The sequence below is a fragment of the Simochromis diagramma genome, unplaced genomic scaffold (genome assembly GCF_900408965.1).
Source record: "Simochromis diagramma unplaced genomic scaffold, fSimDia1.1 OVJJ01000205.1, whole genome shotgun sequence".
Lineage (NCBI taxonomy): Eukaryota > Metazoa > Chordata > Actinopteri > Cichliformes > Cichlidae > Simochromis > Simochromis diagramma.
Window position 1 is genome coordinate 12769798 of NW_024386782.1, and position 24436 is coordinate 12794233.

The following is a 24436-nucleotide window of genomic DNA, read 5'->3' on the forward strand; positions in this document are numbered from 1 at the left end:
TCGCTCCCTCTGTCTCTTGTGTCAAGTTTGCGTGTCCCAATTCATGTCTCTCCATGCTTCCTGTTTTATTTTGAAAGTCTTGTTTCTATGTTCAGTGTGCTTAGTTTTACTTTTCCCTGTTGGGTCATAATCATTGGTGTCAGCTGTGTCTCCCCAGGTGTTTCCACTTCCCTCTTTTCCCTCCTGTGTATTTAAGTCCTCTGTCTCTCTCTGTTGGTGTGTCTGTTTTCCATTCCTGATGTCATGGTGGAGCCCAGGTACCTTATGATTCTGGTCAGGTTATGTTCATATTCACAGTTTTTCTTGTCATAGTTACTCTCATACACCTGCTCAGAATCATGTTTTCCTTGTCATAGTTTTGTACAGCCTAGCTTTTCCCAGTTTAGGTTTTAGTTTTAGTTTTGCCCTGGTTCGTTTTTGCCTTGTTTTGTATTCATGTTTTTGGCCAAATAAAAAGCTTGTTTTTTTGTTAAGATTCAGTTCCGTCTCCTTCCGTGTCTACACTTGGGTCCACTCCACTAACACAATGGCTGCTCAGCCGTGACAGGATTGGGCTCTTTGTCATGCTGATGGTCCCTGAGCCCGATGTTTGACACCCATGCTTTAAATGTTACTCTTACACCACTATTTAATCTCAACATATCCCAGCAAAATCCCAACCTTCAGTTCTTTAATTGTTTAATTCCACAGGGACACAAGATAAAGTGGTCACAAATGAGAACACAGATTTAAAGGTTAATGATCTACGCTTTGGCTTGCTGTGTGTGTGTGTGTGTGTGTGTGTGTGTCTACCAGCAGCTGCATGGCATATGAGCTTTTAGTCATATGAAGTGTTACCATAGTTAAGACAGGACCATGTAGAGCATTACAGTTAATATCCAGCAAGAACACCACTTCATGAAAGCCAAATCAGAAAAGAAAGTTAACCAAGTGCTGTGGTAACGTGTACATCAGTGAAAGAAAAGAGAAAAGACCACAGAAGAAGAAATGCAATATAGATTATTAATAATCACAGAACATGTCTGAAGAATATTTCAACTTGATTGTTATTGATCTTTAGTTTCCAATTGGCGTTGCATCTGTCTAATTGTTATAATCTGTTAGTAGTATTTACCTTATTGTACTTTCACAACTAATTCTGATGAATATTTGTGGACTTACAGGGCTTTGTCCAAAAGGTCCTGTTTCTCCTGAAGCTCCTGCTTCAAGCTCTCTACTTCCACCTTCAGCTCGATGTTCTGCAACAGATGAAGAGCATCAAGATAATCAGTTAACACATCGTGTTATCTTAAAACAAGCTCACTCCCCGGTGCACCACCTCCTCTGCCTTATCTTACAAATAAAACATGTGTGAGGCATAAAGAATAAAAACTAAATCATGTGAAATCTTTCATCAGTAATAAAAAATTGATTTGAGCTTCATTATTGTTAATCTACTAATAAAATAAATAAATAAATAAAACCCTCCTCATGTGGCCTCAGTTGCTAAGTAACCGTGGTACCTACAGCAAAACGTGACATTTTTTAGATTCTTATTTACGGCGCGGTGCAAACAAAAAACAGTTGTGGTTCCTTGACTAATATTCACGGTTTTATGGCTTCTAAGCCGCTTTAACTGTCTTAAGTCTGTAAAATTATGTTTATTACCCAAGCTTGCTAGCTTTAGCACACTTTGGCTACAGCCAAAATGCAAAACTTTCTGAGTTCACAAACGACAGGTGGTTAGACAATAAATTAGGCAATAAATATGGCTGATCCTTTTGTGCAGAATGGATATATATATATATATATATATATATATGATAAAATGTGGAAAAGCTTTTAAGTTTTCATCACTCTCTCTGTTTTTGATTTGCTGTTTGTGTAAATCTCTGTCACATATTTAGCACTCATTTGTCTTGGTCCTTGTTCAGTGTCCTTAACCACTACATCTCAGGCTGTAATTGCCCCATCTCTGCTGAGTGAATCAAGGCTTCATGGGTGTTGTGTGTCATCAGTGCGGAGCATCTGACCGAACTGTCACGGCTGGTATATTTAGAGCTGGAGAATTCAGAGCAGCTCAGATACTCGCTCGCTGTGGCCAAAAGCTGAACTCCACAGTTTGTTTACCTGCTGAGGTCCACAGGGGACATTTTAGGTGCCAATCGGAGCTCTCACACAGAGTTAGAGGACTGACAATTTAATCGTGGGGATCGTTCTTTCCATTCTGACCTCAGCAAAGCCAGAGAGGACGGATTATCTGTCTGTCTCTGTCTGTCCGCTGCAGGCTGAACAAATGCAGCTCTCAGTGGTCGGTACTGAGCAATTTAAATGTTCAGTTTTATTCCCCCTTCAAGCACGTGTGTTGACCTTTTCCTCTTTGCTGTTAGAGAGCTCTCCTGTTAAGAGTACCCAGAAATACTAACAAAAAAAAAATCAATCACCCTGAAACTAACCAATATTCATGAACTATGAGTGCTTAAATCCGCAGGGCTCTGCAGCTGTAGAGCTGCAAGTATTAGTTGACTAACAAATTACTGATCAAAAGAAAACTGATTGAATATCTAAAATAACAATTATTACCTCGGCCCTGGACGTCATGTGTGGAGTCATTCTGTCTGTAAACACAATAGCTCAAAAATATTTCAATGAAATGTTCAAACTTTGTAGTGGTGTAGAGTCAGATCATGTTAACAATCTATGAAAATTTGGGTTACATCAAAGTCTTCAAGGTCAACTCAATGAAATGTTGGTCGAAAATTGACAAAAAGCCTTAAGAGGGCCTCCAGGCCATTGGAAGTCTTTGGGAAAACAGGTTTCTGAGCTGACTTCTGTAAAACACTTTACTCATGAGTTCATGCACTCAGTCACTTGTTTTCGGTCATTTTAAATACAAAATTAAGTCAATCAATCCCCACTGAATCCAGTTTTTTGAAACCAAGTTGGCGACAGTGGAAACGCTCATCTCAAAACTTCAGAAACCAGTGGATGATGTCACTACATCTATCTTTTATACTGCCTATGCAGTAGCCTGAAGACGATTGATGAAATAAACCTGGACTGCAGGAAAGTGTGATGAATAATTTTTCATTGTTTCTGAAATATAAAGGAAATGAATAACTGATTTATGAAGAAACTAATGAGCAGAACCATTGACAGTGACAATAATGACCCAACAGAGGCAGAAATACTGTGTGGACTATATGAGTTTCAATGTTCAGTGTATCATATCAACAGAAAAAAATAACAAAAGAAAGAGTGTTTTTTTTAAGAGTGAAGTTTGTTTAATTTAAACAAATCCATGACTATCTTAAAAAAAACCTCTACAACAAGCTGGGTTTTCTATATTTCTATGTTTAAGTTTTAAAATAAAACTATAAAAACTGTAGATATACCTTTTAGATTTGCCATTGTTCAGCGTAATGTCTTATGATAAACAATCCTTTTCAACTTGTGTTACTAAGTCATGCAACAGCAGCTTTAACATATGCAATAAATATGTGATAAATGGGTTCCAGATTCCTGATGATATGAAGCCTGTCTAAAGACTCTGATAATAGCAAACATGTATTCCCGTGTGTGTGCATGTTTGTGTTTGTGTGTGCGTGTGCGTGAGACAACAACATGGTTTACAGGAACTGTCTCGCAAACAGCTCTATATATAGCCACCCATCACTGTGCACCTGCTACTTTGGCCTCTCCTGGCCTGACGGCCCTCAGCAACACATCCACTTTTAACTAAGGGTAGGGGGATGGCTGCACTTCGAACCTTGACAGGCTCACCACACAGAAATTGAACACACCTGTATCATGGGGAGTGATCAGCTAATAGTGATGTGCTATCACATATCATCACTCAGCTTCAATTCTTGGAATTATTATCCTGCTCATCCTGTTTTAACATATACCAAAGATTTACATGGTTTGGTAGTATCGATACCATTAATTATACTGACAACAGCTTTTTAGATGAGTAATTTCTTTAGAAATCCATAATTTCAATGTAGATGTACAATGACAATAAAGGGGTATTCTATTTTATGCTATTGTATTCTATTCTAATTTTAAGGGTCCTTCAATAACTTCCCCAAGTTCCACACTTTTCCAGACTAAAGACTCTGGACATCTTTGTGGATTTTAAGAACATATTTGACATCACAGTGCAAATAGCTTGATGAAAACTATAGAAATAAATGTTTTAAAATCCAAATTTTAACATGTACCTTATAAACCCACCTACTTTTTTACCACCCAGTAAATTTGTGAATCTCTGTAAAATATAAATAAAAACAAAATGCAATGATATCTAAATTTTTAAGCCCATATTTTCTTTACAATAGAAGATAAAAAAAAATGTAACATGTCTAAAGTGCAACATTTTACTATGAAAAATATCAGATAACTGAGTTTGACGGCAGCAACTTTTTTTCAAAAAAGTTGGGACACGGACAACAAAAGGTCAGAAAAGTATGTGGTGGTATAGAAGACTGAGTTTCTCAGAAGTAAAGATGGACAGAGGTTCATCAATCTGTGAAAAATATATAATCAAACAATTCTGAGAATCTGGAGAAATCTCTGTGCGCAAAGGACAAGGTCAAAAACCAGTACTGGATACCTGTGATTTGGGCCTTCAGTCAGGACATGCATTAAAAACACAAATGATTCTGCCATGGAAATCACTGCATAGACTCAGGAACACTTTCCAAAATCAGTTTCTGTGAACACAGTTCACTGCGTCATCCACAGTGCTGGTTAAAGCTCTATCATGCAAAGAAGAAGAAAAAGCCACATGTCAACATGATCCAGTAGAGGTCCTTTAATAACACAGAGAAAACCCCAACAATCAAACGACCCCCTTTGAGCAAGCACTGGCAACAGTAGGAAAGAAAATCTCCCTTTTAACAGGAAGAAACCAGGGATGGGCAGACATCTGCTAATGGGAGGAAAACTGTTCTGTTTCCCAAAAATTCTGTTTTGGAAAAAAATGGATGCTGCGTCCTCTGGACTGAAGAGGAGAGGGACCGTCTGGCTTGGTGTCAGTGCTGAATTCAAAAGCGTGCATCTTTATAAAGGTTTAGATCGCATGAACTCCCATCCAGACAAAGTCTTTTTCGGGAAGGCCTTGCATATTTCAGCAAGACAAACTGGATACCACATCTATTACAACAGCATGGCTTCAAAGGAGAAGATTCCAGGTGCTGAACTGACTTTCCTGCAGTCCAGTTGAGAAACTAGAATCCTATATCAGACTATCACAGGACAATGTTCCTATCCAAACGTCTGACAGCTGGTCTTCTCAGTTCCCAGACAGATTACAGACTGGTGTTAAAAGAAGAGAGGATGACACAGTCCCAACTAAAACGAGCTAATATGTTTCATAAAGATGCTAAATTTTTCACTTTACGCATTCGATTTGTTTTTTGTTGTTTTCTTTTACATCCTATTGCAAATAAAATATGAGTTTATGATATTTGAAAAAAGTTGCATTTTGTTTTTGTTTTTTTTTTTTCAGAAAATACTTTTTTTGGAATTAGGTTTGTAGATCCTGGCTGCTTGTGATATTATACTGTGAAATGCTGTGTATATTTGTAGTATACTGCCATGTTTTCCTACTAATTATTGTAATCGTGTACCCATCATGTACTTGGGACAGTTACACGGTGCTAAGCTATTTTACAGGCTGTGATGTACAGGTGTATAGGTACCTCTGTGTGGGAATGCTGTGCTGCTAGCTGTTCTGTTGACAGAGCTGACCTGGCTCTCTCAAACAATGGTAAATATTTAGGGTTTTCTGGCTTCTTTAAACTCATCCATCCAGCACAAAACGCTTTTTTTCCTCAACTTTACCATATAAAATAGTAAGGACTCTAAAACTGAACATTTGAAGAAACAATTAAACACATTATTACATATTTAAACCACACTATGTTTCTCAAATATGTTTAAGATGTGACTGAAAGTGAAACATACAAGCACGTGTTACGATGACACATGTGATAAATAAATCAGTGCACTGAAGCCGGCTCTATAAATAGAGATTCTTGGGCTCTCAGAGAGATCACTATGTACCCAGGACTAACATGCCAGCCTGTACTGTATTACACAGAGATGCTTCGGAGGAAAGATGGGAACATTATCACTCTGTCATGATATTCAACACGAGCAGCTCAGGTCGGATAGCATCCACAGAACAAAGATTTAGTCTCCAAATAAAAAGTGCTTTGACTGATTAGCCTTTAGTCACACAGAGTGGGGCCTGTGAGGCACACGGATTAAACTCCAGCTGCATGTCTGTACAACATGGGATCGAGTTTACCCAATCACTGCTGGTATGCAGTAATAGTGGAGGATAAGAGGACCAACGCTCAGGTCTTGTTTGGCTGGATTAAGCAGCCATTAATTTCTCATATCAAAGAGTCGGTGGTCATCAAAAAGGAATTAGAACCAGGGGAGAACGAAAGTGATGAAGAGACGCCGGCTGGCTTTTGTAAACAGACAACAGCTGAACTGGGTCACCTTACTGTAGGTGCACACTTTGCATGCAGAGATGGACGCAGAAAACACATTTAGAAGCAGAGCAAAGCAGCATGTTCACAGAAACAGCATCCTCATAGAGACTCTATGAGAAAGACCATTGTTTTTAGATCTGCAACTAATTATTACATCTGTGAGTTTCTTGCTTTGCTCAGATAAGCAGAGAATTCTCACTATTGATCAATGAATCTATTTAAAAATCTAATATTTTAATATATTCTGTATATTTTGATGATCTTAAAATTAATTATTGATTATAGCACTGATTTAAAGACAAGCATTCATTACTCCAACTATGACACTGTAACAGGTGACCTGCAGTACCAACACTCTAACAATACTTTTCTGATACTATATTTAGCTTTATGATTCTAGCTACACTTGTGTCTGTCTGTTTGTCAAGATGAAACTAAAACTACATGTAAATACATTTAAAAGGTGGAGCACGATCTTTAAAACTGCACAACTGGTTATAGGTTTTTGGTGGAGGATGTGCTGTCTGGATCCCTTCCTACTATATATATTTTAACTAGTTGTGGACTGTATCTTTTATTTTGTGCTCTCACAGTTTCACTCTGTATAAAAAATATTTTGCTTGGGACAAAACCAACTTTAAAACCATTTCCAGAGATGTTCTCCCCTTAAAGCAGCACAGAATCCTAACAGACTTCAATAACCTAGTCTGTTGGAGTATTACATAATACTGGTGCTGTCGTGTTAATATTTTATTAATCAAGCCAGGGATCATGAAAATACAGTTAAAGCAATCTGAACAACATCTCTAGAAAGTGTGAAAACTATGACTCCATCCTTTTACTTTTTAACATAGTCAAGAATATCTGAAGATATACTGTTGGCTGTTTTTTTTTTAATTTAATTTAATTGATTTGTTTGGGTTTTTTTGTTTTGTTTTTTTTTTGCTCCTATTAAAATCAGCTAGATCCTTGAAAAAAAAAATGGCTCTTGCATAAAAGTATGGCTATGCGATCTACGCAATCACTGCAAATGTAAATCTAAATTGACATTTTCAAGTTTCGAATCAATTCACGTATCCAAAATACTGATTCCAGGACAGAAGCTTTACCAAGTTTCTAAATAAATGCTACTCTGTTCCAAGCACCAATTATTTTAATTAATGTATAAGGCATATTGTTTTGCTGCACTTCAAATCAGTTCAGAGGAAATAAATATGAGATGCAATATGAGCATCCAAATGGAAGACAAATAGAAAAAAATTTAAGCATGTGTTTTACATCTTATACTCTGATTTAGAGCAGGGCGATATGCCCCAAAATATTTATCACGATATACATTTGAAAATTTGCGATAACGATATAACTGACGATATATTTGACACTAGACAAAATACTTTATAACTCCACAACTTTATTAGTGCAAAAAAACCCAAAGATCAATGTATTTTCACTTAAACAAGCAGCTTTTTTAACTGCATTAAAGTTATATAAAAATGTAACAGTGCAAATTCCTCGCTGACAGTTTAACCAAAAGGCATTTCCAGTGGAAATTGGCCGACATATCCTCAGCATAACCATTTATAATATACACAAAACTTAAAAAGAGCTTATACACACGTAATATTATGTTGAAGCAGAGTACGTATCACCCCGCGAGGCTCCTGCTTACGATAGCCGTAATGCTCCGACAATCCATCAAGCGGTGCGGCTTCGTAGCTTAGCAAAGTCGTACTAAAACATTTGACAGATTTTTGAGCGCTGTGTACGACATAAAATCGTTTCGAGGTCAGTAAACACAACCAGAATTCATACAGAAGGCACACGGGATTATAAAGGGCACTGTCAATTTTCAGAAAAATCAAAGGATTGATTTTAAGTGTGCCGTATTTTCCAAAAAACACGGTAATAACGACGGCCCGCTAGCATGCTCTACCAAAAATAGTGCTTTGTTGTGTATCTGATGGATGAAAGCTAAACCAGTTCCACCACTGAAGTTGCAGCATTTATACAAACTAAGTCTGGTTCATTCAACGATCCTTTCGCCCTTCTCATTCTCCGTTGCCGCCATGCTTTTCCGCCATGTGCGTATGAAACAAAGGCACTGCGCATGCGCATTTTATCCATATTCTATCACGATATTTCATTTTCTTATCGTTGCCCAACATTATACCGGTATTACCATGAAAGGTATGATATGGCCCAGCCCTACTCGGATTTAAACATGCATGCCATTACAAGCAATGTAATTACAAGAATTAACTATAGATAAAATATGCATTTTTTATGATATAATGTTAAATGTGTTACTTACATAACTAAATTACAGTATAAGAAATCTTATAAGATCTACAATGTATCCATATAAAACATAAACCTTTACAGTATCTACAAATGCAAATGTATTTGCGAAATAAAATAAGGTATCCAGATTCAGGTTGTCATGAAAACCGCTGTATAAAACAAGTTATTGTTAGTATTATCACTGACACAACTAGAGCTTCAATGTCAATTTAATATCTCTTTTGATAACGTTTGTGCTATGTTTCTTTCATTTTGAGTTGTAATAAAAAGTAATAAGGTTCAACATTTTACTTACAGCTCACACACATCCAATAAATATTTTTTCATGACAGAAGTCATTTGATTTTTATTATAAGCTATTTTCTGACATTGTGGTGTTGTTCTACATGTTTATGCAGCCTTGGATGTCTCTGAGTGTTTCTGTGCTGTGAATCAACCAATGGGCACAAAACCCCAAATGCCAGTATGAAGCACCCCGGATAGGAAAAGAGAAGCCAGCCAAACCAGCCAGAAACATGTACTGCATTAAAAAATACTACAAAAAGAGGTAGTTGGAGGTTAGTGTTTCACAGGGCAGCCATGTCTTGTAACGCGCACTTGGTAAAGTCCCATCACCTCAACCAAACCAGTGTGACAGCTGGATCAACAAACATGTCTCAGTAAAGCAATGGTTTATGACAGTCACCACATGTGACTGATAAATGAATAAATTTATTTAATTAACTGTAAACACAAAATCAGCTATCACCAAAAGTCAAGTAGTTTGCCACTACTTTCCTAATAATTAGAGAGCTGTCCCACTCACCGTGCGGTAGACATCTTCACTGCTCTCCTCATACTTCTGCTGGATCCTCTCCTCCAGGAAGTAGATTCGGAGCTTGAGGCTGAAGTTCTCCTTCTTCAGGTCATTCAGGTGCTGTGATAAAGTACGGTAACCGTTAGACATGACTGTCAAAGCGCATCCACACTGCTTGACATGATGTCCATCATAGATCAGAAATGAATAGCTGTCCTCGACTTCTCCATGTCATGGAGAAAAGGAGTCCATTTCAAAGTACAGCAGCTCTTAAGCATGCCCTTTTGTTAGAGTCCAGGAACTGACAGATATGCCTTCCTCAAAAAAAAAAAGAAGAATATTTACAAAGTGTCATTCTTGCATCTAACAGGCCATAAGGACACAATCTACAAAATCACTCACACACACTAAATCTAACACACTCACACACACATGCACACACACACACACACGCTGAGGTTTTCAGGAGCGTTTGCAGTGCAGAGGGCTACTCTGCAGCCCGGCGGTCAGAGATGCAGCCGTGCGAGCTCCATGGTGTGTTGTGGTCTGCACAGGAAGGGGACAGGAGCTTATCTTACTGGGGGGAGACATGTCTGGAATCTCAGACTGCCACGGGAAATGGGAGGAAAGGGAGAGGAGGGGAGGAGGGAGTCAAAAAGACTCACAGTTACTTGTGATATGAAAGGAAATCTCACACCTCTGTAAAAAAAAAAAAAAGGAGGGGAGGGGGTGAGATGTGAGGCGCTTTCTGATCTTTTCTTTTTGTCTGCATTGTTTTTCTGTATGGATTCAAACCACTGTCAAAATCCGCCACTGCTGAATTTGGGATATGAAAATTTCTCTATAACACCTGCTTTATTTTTTATTTAGCTTTGCTATAGTTTAAGTAACTAAACTTTCACAACCAAATTAGTACCCCCATTCTGGGGGTTTTCTGAAGCTCCTTTTCTTAAAAATAGTATATAAATATCATCTTCAATATCTTACTCAGGGTACAGATTGTCTTAACCTAAACATTCTCGGTGAGTCAAATGTAGAAGCCAGTAGGGAAAATTAGCAGTAGCATTAGCTCTTTTAGCCTCTTGCATTATTAGAAAATGTATTTTTTATTTATGGTTTTGACAGAAATGTCAGTTTGTGGCAGAAGCAGGAGATATTTCAGATAAAGAAAACAACAGAAAAATCCATTCTTCCTTTCAGCACTAAAGTGCAAACCAAGTTAGCAAACAGCTAAAGCCAGTTAACAATAATTAGCTAAATAGCTCTTTCTAAAGCTCTTTTAGTGAGCTACAGGAAAAGCAAATATGGGACATATGGCTGACTGGAAGCAATATGAGTATATGTCGATGCTAATGTTGTTTTGCATCTTTTGGAACCTTGCTGTCATTTTTTTTTCTCCTCTTACACTAATAATGATGTTGAAGATGGATTAGCCCACCCTGATTTTACCATAGCCTGTGATAGCTACACAATCAGCTCTGGGAATGAAGTTGAGACACTGGTGGGAGTGAAACAGGCAGGTGAGTGGAAAGAAGTTAAAGAAATAGGAAACCTGGGAGCAGTGAGCCACAGTGCTATTAATAGGTAGCTGTCCTCAATCTCACTGTGGAGAATCCCTGAATGTCCCTCAGAGAAACTAGCAAACTGAAAGAATTGAACTCCAGAGTGAAAAGGGAAAAACGGGTTCTACATATCCTAACAATACAAACCTAAGCTGAAACCAAGTGTGAAAAGATTGGATAATACAGAGACACAGACAGGACAATTAGATCATTTTAGTTCATGATGCTTTCAGTGAGTGTGTCCATTATAGTGTCAGGTTACATGCTGTTGCTAAATAATTCAGAGCAAAGATAGGCTGGGCGCCAAGCAGAGTCTCCACGTGACATCAGGGATGACATCATCTACCTCTACATTTAAACTCTGCACACAATATAGTCGCATCCTCATAAATAAACACACGTGTCCACTCTTCATCAAAGAGAAATAAATTGGATTTATGGTGTGTATGTATAACTCTGCACTGTGTTGTTTGAAGTACTGTTTGGTGTAAATGTGCCGGCCACACTCTCTCCAAACAGTCAGCTCTCGTGACTGTTTGGTCCCTGATCCCATTTTAACTGGGCTTATCAGCTCCTCCAGCAGGTTTTATTCTTATAAAGTGCATGTCCAAAAACACACATTTTTAGAGACAAGCACGGAGATGTCATATACTGTGGAGAACCTGGGGATCAGTTTCTTGGTCTATAACAGTCTCTTTAATTGAATATAGTAGTAGAAGAATTTAGGTTGCTGATGTTATTATTGGGTACATTGCAAATGAGTGATATACTCATAAAAGTAAAAAAGAGCAAATGATTGCTCTAACATGCAGTTCAGAAACAGTCACAAGGTTTAATGAAATAATTTGTGTTGCTGGACATGAATTTTCTCCCATTTCTTTTAAATACCGATGATTTTTGTCTGATTTTACTTTCACTGAATTGATATCATTTCATATTTTCTGTGAGACCAGGTATGCACTAACAGTTAAACATTATGGGTTCCCTGTGCTGATTTGTTATCTTCTAGGGCAAGACTTTGCAGTAGCATGCATATGGAGGCATGTGCAGTGCTGTGGAAAAGTATTTCCCCCCTTTCTGCTTTCATAGTTTTTGGCATATTTGTCACACTTAAATGTTTCAGATCATCAAACAAATTTCAGTATTAGACAAAGATATCCTGAATAAATACAAAATACAAGTTTTAATTAAGCTATCCAAACGTACCCTAGGTATCCTATCCAAAAGTAATCGCTCCCCAACCCTAATAAACTAGTTGTGCAACAACAATTGCAATCAAGTGTTTGTGATACCTGACAATGAGTCTTTCACAATACTGTGGAGGTATTTTAGCCCCACTCTTACTTGCAGAATTCTTTTAATTCAGCCACAATAGAGGGTTTTCCAGCATGAACAGTCTGTTTAAGGTCATGCCAAAGGATCTCAATCTTATTTAAGTCGAGACTTTTACTAGGTCCCTTCAAAAACTTCATTTGATTATTTCTAAGCCATTTAGAGGTGGACTGGCTGGTGTGTTGCAGATCATTGTCCTGCTGCATAACCCAAGTGTGCTTGAGCTTCAGGGCATGACCTGGTGGCCCATACAGACTCCTTTAGGATTTTCTGGTAGAGAGGCATAGTTGCATCAATTACAGCAAGTCATCCAGGTCCTGAAGCAGCAAAGCAGCCCCCAACCATCACACTAACACATCCATGTTTGAATGCTGGTATGATTTTCTTTCTGTGAAATGCTCTTTAGTTTTATGCAGCTTTAACGGGACTCAAAACTTCCAAAAAGTTCAACTTTTGTCTCGTCAGTCCAAAGAATATTTTTCCAAAAGTTTTGGGGATCATCAAGATGATTTCTGATGTTGACGTGCTCTTGGAGTAATTTTTGTAGGCCGACTATTCCTGGGAAGGTGGTTGGCCAAGTTTTCTCTATTTGTAGACAATATCTCTCACTGTAGTTCAACGGAGTCCCAAAGCTTTAGAAATGGTTTTGTAACCCTTTCCACACCGATAGATGTCAGTGACGTTGTTTCTCAGTTGTTTTCTTAGATCGTGGTGTGATTTGCTGCTTTTTGAGATCTTTTAACCGACTAAACAGGTTAAATTTAATTGATGTTTTGCTTCAACAGTTCTGACAGTAATGTGGCCTGGATGGGTTTTTTAGTTTCAGGTTGTTGTTGTTTTTTTTGTTTTTTTTAAATGAAATCCCTGTAGAAACGTAAGCATGGCAAAACTGTCCATCTATCTCATTAAAAAGGGTGCGATTTTTCTGTGCTTGTGTAAGGTGACAGAAAAACATATACTGCAATTCATCCCCTCTTTATTATCAGTTTTCACTTTAGTAATGCATCGGGAAATCACATATGAATATTATAGCATTATAGCAAAAATAAATGAGTTCTACATGTACAATTAGGGCCATAATTTGTTGGAAAACAAACATGCTTTGTAGTTTTGCCTCTGTACCCCACCACAGTGCTTTTAAAATCAATTTTAAATCAGTATGTAACAACTCTTTAGGAAATGCTACCATTTTATACGCAACTGCCCATTTTCAGAGGCTCAAAACTAATTGGACACTTGACTCACAAGCAGTTTCATGGCCACTTCCCTTGTTATTTCATGGTAAATGAATCGAACTTAATATCTGAAATTGATTCAGTGCTGAATTTGTATTTTATAGCTTTTCACTGTCATTTTAAATATGAGCCCCTAAAGGACATCAGATTAGACTAAACACCAAAATAAGCCTCTCAGAGAAACTGTGAAAAAACATTAGGAGTGACCGAATCCTCAGCCTGTATATTCTTACTCTCTGCTCAGATTTAGACAAATGCTGCAACACTGATCAAACAGTGCTTCATAGTTCAAAAGGGTAACGACCCAAAGCAACACAGATTCTCAAGGCACAGAAATGGGATATTCATCAATGGATAAGCCAGTGGCCTGATCTCAACTGTACAGAGCATGCTTTTATGGCTATTCAGTACAAGCCGAAGGCAGAAAGACCCACAAGCAAGCAGCAACTGACAATGGCAGCGGTAAAGATCCAGCAGAGCATCTCCAGGGAAGAAATACAACATATGGTGATGTCCATGGGTTTTAGACTTCAGACAGTCATTGACTGCATCCAAGTATTAAAAACAATCCATATCTATTTTCTTCTGCTTATCCATGTCAGTACAGAGGGAAAAGTACAAAAAATGCAGTTTATGGACCTAACTGTGTAGGCAAGGGAACATTCATTTGCAAATAACATTTTATTTGTAATGTCTTTTTTTTAAACTGCAGAAAACATTAAAATGCTAATTATGACTTTGGCTTGGAGTTTGTGTCAGTGATATTCTGAGTGCTCTGAACAGCACCCTGCCAGACATTAAAAGGAATACTTAATATACTCTCTTCTAATGTGACTGCTACAATGCCCAGCAATAGTGCAGCAGACACTGGGAACCTAAAGTGGGCCATGCAGTAGCCAGAGGCAGATTTTTAAAATACCAGGAGAGTTCTGGGTGTTTTCCATCCACATTTCTCCACTCGCAGGTGCTCTCCTTTTCAGTACGGTAGTTTTAAAACATGCTCTCCAGATGGTTGGAGTATGTGCGTGAATTCCTGGGTTAGACTATCCTTATTTCCTCAATACTGATCTCTGACTTTATCTTTTTTTCTGTGAGTCCATGAAGCCACTAGATGGCAGCATGAAGCATGTATTCATCTGGCACATAATTCATTCAAATGCAGCATCATGGGGATGAAGAAGTGTCCCTCACATCATACTCCATGATATCTAAAAATAAAAGCTCTCACCTGTTCGAACTGCTTGAGCGTGTGAAGCTGGAGAGGGGGAGAGTTGTCTGTTTCATCACTGCACAAATCTAAACAAGAGGAAAAGGTGCGATCAAAAAAACTGAAAACTCATGGAAATATTAAGTTATGTGTAGGAGGGGGGGATACACACCTGTCATGTGACCTGTGATCTTAGATGAAGGATCTTGAGTACTGTGAAAGAAATGGCAAAAAAAGCAAAGTCAGCACTGAATGAACATAAACAGACAAGACAAGAGTGAGTGAAAACCTGCACAAGTAGATCCATTCCAACACAAAACAGCCAAGTAACGGTCTCTCCGTGTTGCTGCGTGCCCTTAAAAACAAAGAGCTCTTCCTGAAATTTAAAAGCCACTAAAAGCCCTTTCAGTATAACAGCATGATGTCATTTGCACCTCTGTATTGGAGTCTCAGCAGGGGAGAGAAGAGATAAGAGAGGAGCCACGGGGTCAAAGTTCAACTGAGCTTCACTACCAACTAACGGAGGGGGTGTTTGCCTTTACAGTCACCCCTAAGGTTAGAAATAACGGCAGTAAGATGCAGACAGTCTGGGTCAACACCCAAACAGTATACAGACAAATATGCCCAACATTAGGCCAACTGCTACTGCCCCATCAGTGCTCCCCCACTTCATGGGGAATGCCCCTGACAGCTGCTGGGTCAGTAAATGTAAAGACAGCTGTATGCATGCCAAAGGGTTTTAAAAGTTCACCAGGTGGACAAATGGTATACATGCTGTAGTATTTTGGTAAACAGCGCATCCAAATCACAACTGTCTTACACAACTGTTCCCTTAATGCAGATATAGGTCAGATGGTGTGGTCACCATGGAGAATTTGAGCTATGTGATGAGTGGTTATCAAAAACCATCCCTTATTAATGAAAGTCAAGCTTTCATCTCTTAAGCACTTGGTGGGCGTACATGAAGGAATTCAGCCTTAGTTATCACTTCTAGGACAGCTGCATTGAGCGCCTCCAGGGCCCTACTGCCCACCTGCACCGATGAGCCCTTTAAGCAGCCTAGTTGGTGCATGCAGTTTATGTTTATTCCTGCAAAGTAGGTCAGAACCACCGCGTCTTTAATGGCATCTTCCATCAGAAACCCTTTTACAAATGTATCTGTGTAAGGATAAATGCACACATGCGCAATCACAGAGAGACATTTGCATCACCCCCGATAGCTTTATTCTCCGATCCGCGGCTACTGTGTGTGAGTAGCCCTGTGAGGAGAGAAAAACGGCCTTTTATCCAGGATGGATGATGGGTGAACATCAAGTGAGAGAAAATAACTGAAATGGCCTGACTGTAGCAGCAGTCAGTGCTCTGATTGAAACCGCGGTTTGTATCGCCGGAGTCGTGTTTTTGTTAAAAATGCCAAATAAGCATCCGTCTTCCGCTGCGGTGTCCCCCCGCACACAATCAGCCACCTCACCTCTCTGACTCTCCCCAGACTTGCTCCGGCGACGATGAGCTCCACTCCATAAAGGCTATTCCGTCATTTAACGGGCATCCATGCCGGAAAGCATCGCTGCGTTCAAATCAGCCGTACATCACTCATTTTTGTTTGGAGTACATGAGCCACATCCACACAGGAGCACGCTATCCGCAGCGGCCGAGGCATCGCGCACCGCTCAGGTTTGGAGGGGGTGTGTGTGCGTGTGTGTGTGAGAGAGAGAGAGAGAGAGAGGATGCGCGCCCTGAAAATGAAAAGCAAAGGATGCTACGAGCCCACACAAGAGAGTGCCACTAATGTTGATTCAGCCCTCCAGGAGAGCAGCTGGGGGCAGGAATATACCCACTCTTTTAAAGATATAGACACCACAGGGTTGGGTTGCCTTCTTTAGCAGTAATGTGTAGCTTACATTTCTGATTTAATTGGAAATTGCAGGTTTCCCTGTTTTCAAAGCAAAACTGTTGCTCAGTAGTTGTGTTAAATATTAATTATGCTATAGTCCTGCTCTTTGTCATGCAGTCATACGAATAATAAACTCTGGAGAACAATGGTGGAAGCAGTAGATATTTGAAATTATAAATAGCAATAAAACAGCTTTTTTGGTTCTGATGTGAAGTCGTTTTGGAACAGCAAGTGATGGATATGATTTCTTATTACTGATGGGCTGGAAGCGAGTTTACTTTCACTCACTTATCTGATGTAATATATCAGATTTAATAGCGCAGGCCTTTTCCATCTCAAATGTATTTTCCAGGAACGCATGAAATAAATGTTAGAGATTCAAATGATTTCCAGATCAGAATCCTAAATTATAGACTAACCATACTGTAACCTTCAGATTATATTAATCCCAGAACCAATAATCTCATCACAGTGACTCAGTTATTTTCAGTAAAATGATTTCAGGATGCTTTCAAGTCTGCTGGGACTGATTATAGCTCTGTTTTTACGGCTTATTATAAGATTGTTGGGGTTTTGTTTTTGTTTGTTTTTTTTAGTTCAACCTGAGTGACAAAGCAAATTTAGACTTGTTCCACACAGCTGCAGAGACTGGCCACACTTTTATCTGTCTAAGGAGAATGGTGGTGGAGGGGCGCTCTGAAAGGGTGAAGGGATTAGGGGGGGACAGAGTTAATGAGATTGTGGCATTGTTTGCGAGTGGATGTGAGGAGCGGATGTAGCTTTGGTAATCTTGTTAGGAGTCACGGAACTAATGTGGAGCTAATTTGCTCTCAAAAATGATCAGGACAGAAAGAGATGGAGACAGCTCCAGGCTGAAGGACAAATGCTCTCTAATTTCAGCTGATAGGGGAACAAAAATGAGAGTAAAGATGGTTAATGTTTACTGCCTCATCAGGAGCCTCTTCCCATGTCACTTAAAAGAACACCCCACCTCTATCAGCCATCAAGTTCCACGTGGCAGCACGCAGTTTAAAGGGCTGTTTCTACCACAGCGCCCTCTCCTGGACTGAGGTTGGGCTTCTTTAGTGCTCGGTGGATCTTTGTGTGCACTGACACATTAAAACTGGTTGTGACCTACAGCAGTGCAGCCAAGCTTCAAATTGATCATTGATCCCTATAGCAGGGAACCGAGAGTCTCATAAAAGAGGAACACAGAGAGTTTACAGACAACTGGAAAAGCTTTTATTTATTTATTTACGGATTGATTTTGCATTGAAATCTACGACTGATCTTTAGACTTATGAGAAATTAAATAGTCTATGAAATATAGAATACGTGAAATACTTGTGAAAAGGTCTGAAAACTCTAAAGCGTGTGGAGTGAGTTTAGAGCTTTCTCAAATAAATAAATACATGGAAGTAAAGGAGAAATGTAGAATAAAGTGCAACTACCTACCACATTTTTAAGATATAAAATATTAATTGTTGAAATCAAAGATTCTGAAGATCATTGTCATATTTTCTCATTTTTTTTTAAATGAGTTACCTTATTTCCAGAGGTTTTCCAGTTTGAAATAATATTCAGCTGTAATGACTACAGCAGACACTAGATGTCCTTATAGGACCGCTGAAGCCTTCAGCCATTATACACAAAAAGAGAGGCAGTTACATTCACATTTAACTGAAGAAACTTAATGAGAAACTGCGAGTTTGGAATAACATTAGACCACGTCACTGTCTCAGCGTGCAGTGCCATGCATCTTACCACAGGAGGTGCTTTTCTCGCTTACCATTGCATCTCAAATGCAAGTGGGGTGGTCCTGTTTACTGTGCAGCATTATATTCTGTTTATAAATGTCTGCTGCCAAATTAGCTGCCTTGTCCTTTTTGCGCGGTGTACATTTCTACACAGTAGTTACGAAGTTACACCTTATCCAAACGTGAAAAAGCTGAATATAAACACAAACATAAATAATCAATAAATAAATTCAGCAGCAGACCAGCTGAGGCTACCTAAAAATAATAATAATGATAATTATTGTTAACAGACAAATCATCATTATTATTGAGAAGAGTGTAATTGTACCATTACTTTCATGGCTTGACTTTTCAGAACTATTTTCACAAGATACTTGTTTACTACTCCACATGATAGATCAGTGCTACATGCACGTTCCACAAAACATTTATATTTTAAAAAAATCCACACGAAGGCTTATACTAAAATCTTTAATCTTACTTTTTAATCTTATTTTGCATAATATTGAAATTAAATCTAATAATCTATTTTGAGCCTCACACAGAAATGGTTCTTTACCTTCATCATCCATCTAGATATTTATACATTCACATCACATACAGAAGGTCTGTAACGACAGCAAGTCTCTGATGTGTTCAAGTCCTTTTCCCAAAGACCACCCGGGGTCCTGTTTTTGCCCCTCGTGGTTCTGTAGAGATGATCCAGATGGCAGGGGATTTCATAAAGTCTCTGTCAATCACCTTGTTCTCCTCTTCCCGGGCCATTGCCTCTACTTCAGGGCTGGTTTGTGGGGACCAGTCTGCCATGAACTTATCCTTGGCCTCACAGTAGTTCACCACCACTTCTGCAGGCTGCTCCCCAAACAGCCAGTCTTGAGTACAGAAAGAGAGGGTAGGAGACAGATGTCAGAGAGAAGCGTTGCCAGTAGCTTGTGGTTTGATTATTCTGGTCTTTAAAAAGCTAGCGGTACAGTAACAAACCTGCACAGTCATGGATGAGGTCTTTGATGAGGTGGCCCGTGATGGCGTAGAGAACCGAAAACACGATGAAGACGGCTATGAGCAAGTAGAGGACGTAGGTGGGCAGGTGGATAGCATCCCGAGAAGGAGGGATATATGACTCAAATAACACTGTGCCATCTTCCTCTTTGTGACGAACGTTTACGCTGTCCATTGCAGTCTGGCTGCCTCTGCTGTCAGCCTGCGAGTCCAGTTAATATCTGTGGGTCATCGCTGTATTAAGAAGCCGGCACAAAGATTTAATCGCACAGAACGTTCTGTGCAAAATACAAAGAGATCAGGAGGAAATATCACATTCTCCAATGTCAGCATTGTAACAACAGCAAACTTACTCAAAATTCAGGAAATCGTGACTGAAACTCTTTGCATGAATCAAGGAAGCTGTGAAGATCCTCTAATTCACAGCTGTTCAGCCTTATGACTAATGACTGCTAAAGTAAGATTTAAAATAAATGCAAAGCTGTATCTCATGTGAACAAACTTCCTGTTTGTCTCTCTGTAGAAATCTATCTATCTATCTATCTATCTATCTATCTATCTATCTATCTATCTATCTATCTATCTATCTATCTATCTATCTATCTATCTATCTATCTATCTATCTATCTATCTATCTTACATCACTCAGCTGTATTTAATATGCTCAAGTGCAATAATCCTCTGCATTTATAAACAAGGTCATCACCCTGGACACAAGCAGGTATTAGGAGAAGGTAAGATGGATTAATGAAAGCAGACAAGACAGGAGGAACGAGCGTGTATTATCGAGTTGTTTATTGGGGAGAAGTTTAGTCCAACACCAGGAGAAGTGATGTACGTTTTCTTCAGAAACACATTACAAGCACATGTAACATGACAGGCCTTTTTGATTTTGCAATTTCACAACACTTTCTGTCTAGCCTTGTGGACGAACTGGACACAGTGTGTTTTCAATGAACATTTTTAGATGTAAAGTTAAGTTATTAACATAACTGATATTTTTACTTGAAACTTAATTTGTTTACAGTTTTTACCACGAGCAGCTGGACAGCGAATTTCAGCATGGTGCAGTAGAAACAGACTGACAGTATGGATCGTGCTTACTAACAACATTTTCTTGTACATTTTTTGCACGCTAACTATAACACCAGCATAAAACAAGAGTGCCTCAGCCTCTGCATCACTACAGCGAGGACATCACTGATCACTGCACTGTGATTAAGACGTAATAAAAACTGCTGCGATGAAAAAACTCAAAGGGAAGTGACGTAAGGGGCCACGGGGCAGGCGAAGGTCACGCTATGTGTGGAAATCCTTTTTTCTCCAGGGTATGACGAAGCAATGGCGCTTCTCAGCGGAGGGGTGGATGGACGACAGCGGCCTGCGTCTCCCTGGTGGAAACCAGGCAGCTGGCCTTCTTTTTCTTCCTCCATTCTGATCTCATCTTTCTCCAACAGCTTGCTGGAAACGCTGAGTCGCCTCTCTTCCTCTATTTCTGCATCCCCTCCCTCTGAATCATCCTCCACTGGTTTGGGGCCAAATATCCAGTCTGTAAGAGGAAACATGTTGGAAATGAATTAAAATGATTTATTTTTATGTCTTCTCTGTGTATCTTTTAAAGGGGCATTGCACCGGGTTTAGATTCACTTCAGTTGTCATGTCATGCATGACAAACTGCAGCATAGAGGATGCTGTTTCTTTTGGGGGGTTATTAAATAGCCAAAGCAGGAACTTTGTGGAATTGCACAAATTGAACATTGACCGCCCCCTTAAGATGGCTTTTTTTTAGCAGCCATTTGATCAGCTGTTGACATTCACCTTAAAAGAATAACAGACACCACTGGGAAGGTTATCCTATCCACAAACCAGAGGGTGAACATGAAGGAAACTGTCGTCAAAACAAGGAAAAGATCAAAAGTTGATTCACGAGAGCTCAGGGACAGAAAGAACACCACAAACACAGATGCCAGAGTGGACACGGTGGCATCAGTTCAGGATGTGTCCACCTGGGGTTACCTGCCAGGTCATGCAACAGGTCATCAATGAGGTGTCCCACTATGGCGTAGGTGGCCACTATGATCACCACCACCCCAACTATTACATAGACTACATTGGGTGGGAGAGTTATAGCATCTCTCGCAGGGGGGATGTAGTCCACAAAGTACACCTCCTCCTCCTCCTCCTCCTTCCTTCTAGACAGCTGGAGGAGTTGCCGGAGCTCAAACGCAGACTGTGTGAAGTTTGAAAGCAGAGCTCCTCCTGAGGCGTTCAGGGACACATTTGGTTGCCGGTTCATGTTTTGTCTTGGTCGGTTTTTGAAACTCTTTTTATGGTTTTGTCAGCTCACAGAAAGCGTTGAAGCTTCGGGGCTGTTTCTTTGGGTGATGACAGATTTATTGTCTTGTTGCAGATCTGCGCTCCTTCACTCCTGCACTGTGAATGTTTGGAGAACAGGTGATACAGGTGCACCAGGGAGGAGGAGGAGGAGGAGGCGGAGGAGGGAAACAAACTAAGCATTAGAACATTTTCAACATCTTCTGGGTGTCGGAAGGATGAGTGACAGGTGGAAATGTGCGGATGGTTTGAAACTGAGAGTACTGTTTCTCAGCAGTGACAGCTCCCTGTCACAAAATGGCTCTACAGAAATGTAGTTCAGCTGACAAGTAAAGCCTGATACTACCCATGTGCCAATTCTTCTAATCTTTGGTCTAGACTTGAATCCCAGAATTCCTCATTCTCATCTTTTGCTCAGAGGGTCTTCGGTCCAGGAGAGCGAGACAGAGGAGAAGTGAATGTAGGACAGACGGAGTTAATAGGATTGAGTCTGTCATAGAGCAATATCAGCTTTCCATCTGTGGGGATTAGAGATATGAGCGAGGAGAGGTGGACAGTAATATGCCAAAGAGGCTTATGGTCCCCCTTGCATAAAGATATGATATGTATATTACAGTGAACCCACTTTCACTCAGGTCCAGACTGGCATCACTTTATAGATACTTTCAAATGATCTTATACACAATTTGGCACTTGTGACATGTCACATAATTCACTAACATGAAACAATGCTTTCATGAATGAGTTTTTGCTCCCTAACAGAGCATGATATCATTGCAGGTAGAAAAGATGCACATCTTAAAGTATTTTTCTTTATAAATGACTCTTGTAAAAATGATAAAGAGCCAGAGAGCAGCTCCATTCATATGACAAAAGATGAGAAAATGGCACAGATGACATGGAAGACAGCACTGCATTGGAGTGTCACAGGGAAACAAAATGAACTTGCCTGCAGCAAAGAGTTGAGACGATTCCTCAGGTTTTTCGTTTTTGAATTCTGGGGTGAACTGTACAGAAGCAGCTCTGGAAATAACCACAAAAACACAGCATAAGGTTAGCGTTGCATAGTGGCTGCCCTTTCATAACAAGCCTAAAGCTACACAATCTTGTTTTTTCTGTACATGTGGGCAGGTAAACAGGTGATATATATATATATATATATATATATATATATATGGAGAGAGATATTTTTATCCTCACAAATATTCTCAGTGCAGCATCAGGATGTGGATGTGGTTTCCGCCAGGATTTTAGGCATTGGCCTGTTGTTCTTCCTTTTTCCAGTTAAGTTTGTAAAACTGAGAGGCAAGAAACTTCCATTCAATGACCGTTATGGCTATATTGGCGAAAAGAATGAACCAAGAGACTGGGTGCATACCCCAGTAGAAGACGTGCGACATGTTGTGGAGAGATGTAAAAAATAAAATAAAATAGAGAGAAAAAGGAAAAGGAGGAAGAGTGAAAAATAAGCTTTCAGGAGAGATGCAAACGAGAGATGAGACGAGGGTTTCTGAATGTGTCTCAGGATGAAGCTGTTACGAAAGTAACACCAACTGTGCCAGTTTAGAGGTGGTGTTTAGTAGTTTAGTAATCCTAACAGGATTTGCTTGACTCATGCCACTGTCACCACCAAAACCTTTTCACCGAGTCAGCAGAAAGCTTAAACGGTTCATTTAGTGTCACCTGAAGGACCTGTTGCCTGCGGATGGTGTGTGAAGTGTGTGTGTGTGTGTGTGTGTGTTGATTCACACTGCAAGCAACAAATGTAGCTAAAACACAATAAAATGATGCGAAATAAATATTAAGATAAATTGACACTTTACCTGTAAGAATGATTCTTCTCATCAACTTGCAGATTGCTTTAGGTTATTTTTTCAGTTCAAAACAGGAATCCAAGGCTTTTCCAGTTAAAAAAAAATGAATACATAAAAAAAGAAGCAGAAATTCACTGTAAGCACTACTAGCTGAGCAGAGTATTCCTAAGCAAATAACATCCAGTCACTCATTCAGGTAGATCCATACTGGCTCCCTCAAGCTGGGGTGACCACCTTCTTGGGCTTGTCTTCTGGCTCCATCAGCCACTTGTAGTAAGCATCGCCCAGGATGAAGGCCCAGTAGAAGACGGTTAGAGAGGTGTTCACTGTCATGATGCCGATAATCAAAGGGTGCCACATGGTGGCAGGTTTTAGAAAAAATCTGTGTCAGCCTAAAAAAAAGAAAGAAAGAAAAAAAAAGCTGGTGCTGTGTGTGTGTGTGTGAAGGGTTGTAGCAGTAGTATCGCCTGCCTGTCTGTTTCTACTCTCTGCGTGGACTCCCCACCCCTCTCGGTGCTCTCTTTCCACTGGTGACTAAGTTTCTGAGGCAACAGCAGCATAATCCTCTTCAGCAGCTTTGTTACAGAAGATAAGGGTGCGCTGGATGTAGACCTGCTTTACCCACCCTTGTTCATCCATGAGATGGTGTTGTGTAAACGCAGGTGTAGGCATTCTTCACAATGAGCTTTATGAGGCAGTGCTTTACAAAGAAACAGA

General features: G+C 39.7%; 2 protein-coding genes and 1 long non-coding RNA gene across 4 annotated transcripts in view; all 3 read right to left on the reverse strand.

Annotated features, from left to right (window-relative positions):
• Positions 1-16558, reverse strand: part of LOC120727555 (myomegalin-like) — a 49287-nt gene extending 32729 nt beyond the window's left edge. The window contains exons 1-5 of the mRNA XM_040021891.1: positions 16393-16558; positions 15094-15134; positions 14943-15010; positions 9595-9705; positions 1162-1238 (exon numbers count right to left, since the gene is read on the reverse strand). Of these exons, the coding sequence (XP_039877825.1) occupies positions 1162-1238; positions 9595-9705; positions 14943-15010; positions 15094-15134; positions 16393-16442 (347 nt within the window). The 5' untranslated portion in view covers positions 16443-16558. The remainder of the gene's footprint in view (positions 1-1161; positions 1239-9594; positions 9706-14942; positions 15011-15093; positions 15135-16392) is intronic.
• A 201-nt stretch (positions 16559-16759) lies between these two features.
• LOC120727561 lies at positions 16760-20066 on the reverse strand. 2 transcript variants are annotated; one of them, XM_040021903.1, is made up of 3 exons: positions 19925-20066; positions 19554-19792; positions 16760-19444 (listed from the first exon to the last, which is right to left on the reverse strand). In XM_040021903.1, exons 2-3 carry the CDS (start codon positions 19744-19746, stop codon positions 19209-19211), a joined length of 429 nt encoding a protein of 142 aa, XP_039877837.1. In that variant the 5' UTR covers positions 19747-19792; positions 19925-20066; the 3' UTR covers positions 16760-19208. The 2 variants fall into 2 exon arrangements, with proteins under 2 accessions (XP_039877837.1, XP_039877836.1); XM_040021902.1 differs by having other exon boundaries at positions 19554-19805; positions 19925-20065.
• Positions 20067-20461: 395 nt separating this feature from the next.
• LOC120727565 lies at positions 20462-22836 on the reverse strand. The gene is made up of 2 exons (XR_005694555.1): positions 21390-22836; positions 20462-21120 (listed from the first exon to the last, which is right to left on the reverse strand). It is a non-coding gene; the product is annotated as an uncharacterized LOC120727565 (long non-coding RNA).
• Between the last annotated feature and the right edge of the window lie 1600 nt (positions 22837-24436).

Bases quoted from the DNA above. Each gene is read 5' to 3' on its own strand.
- LOC120727561 (XM_040021903.1), bottom strand. From the start codon at position 19,746: ATGGACAGCGTAAACGTTCGTCACAAAGAGGAAGATGGCACAGTGTTA. The intron at 19,445-19,553 runs GTTTGTTACTGT...TCTGTACTCAAG, and splicing joins CCTCATCCATGACTGTGCAG to ACTGGCTGTTTGGGGAGCAG.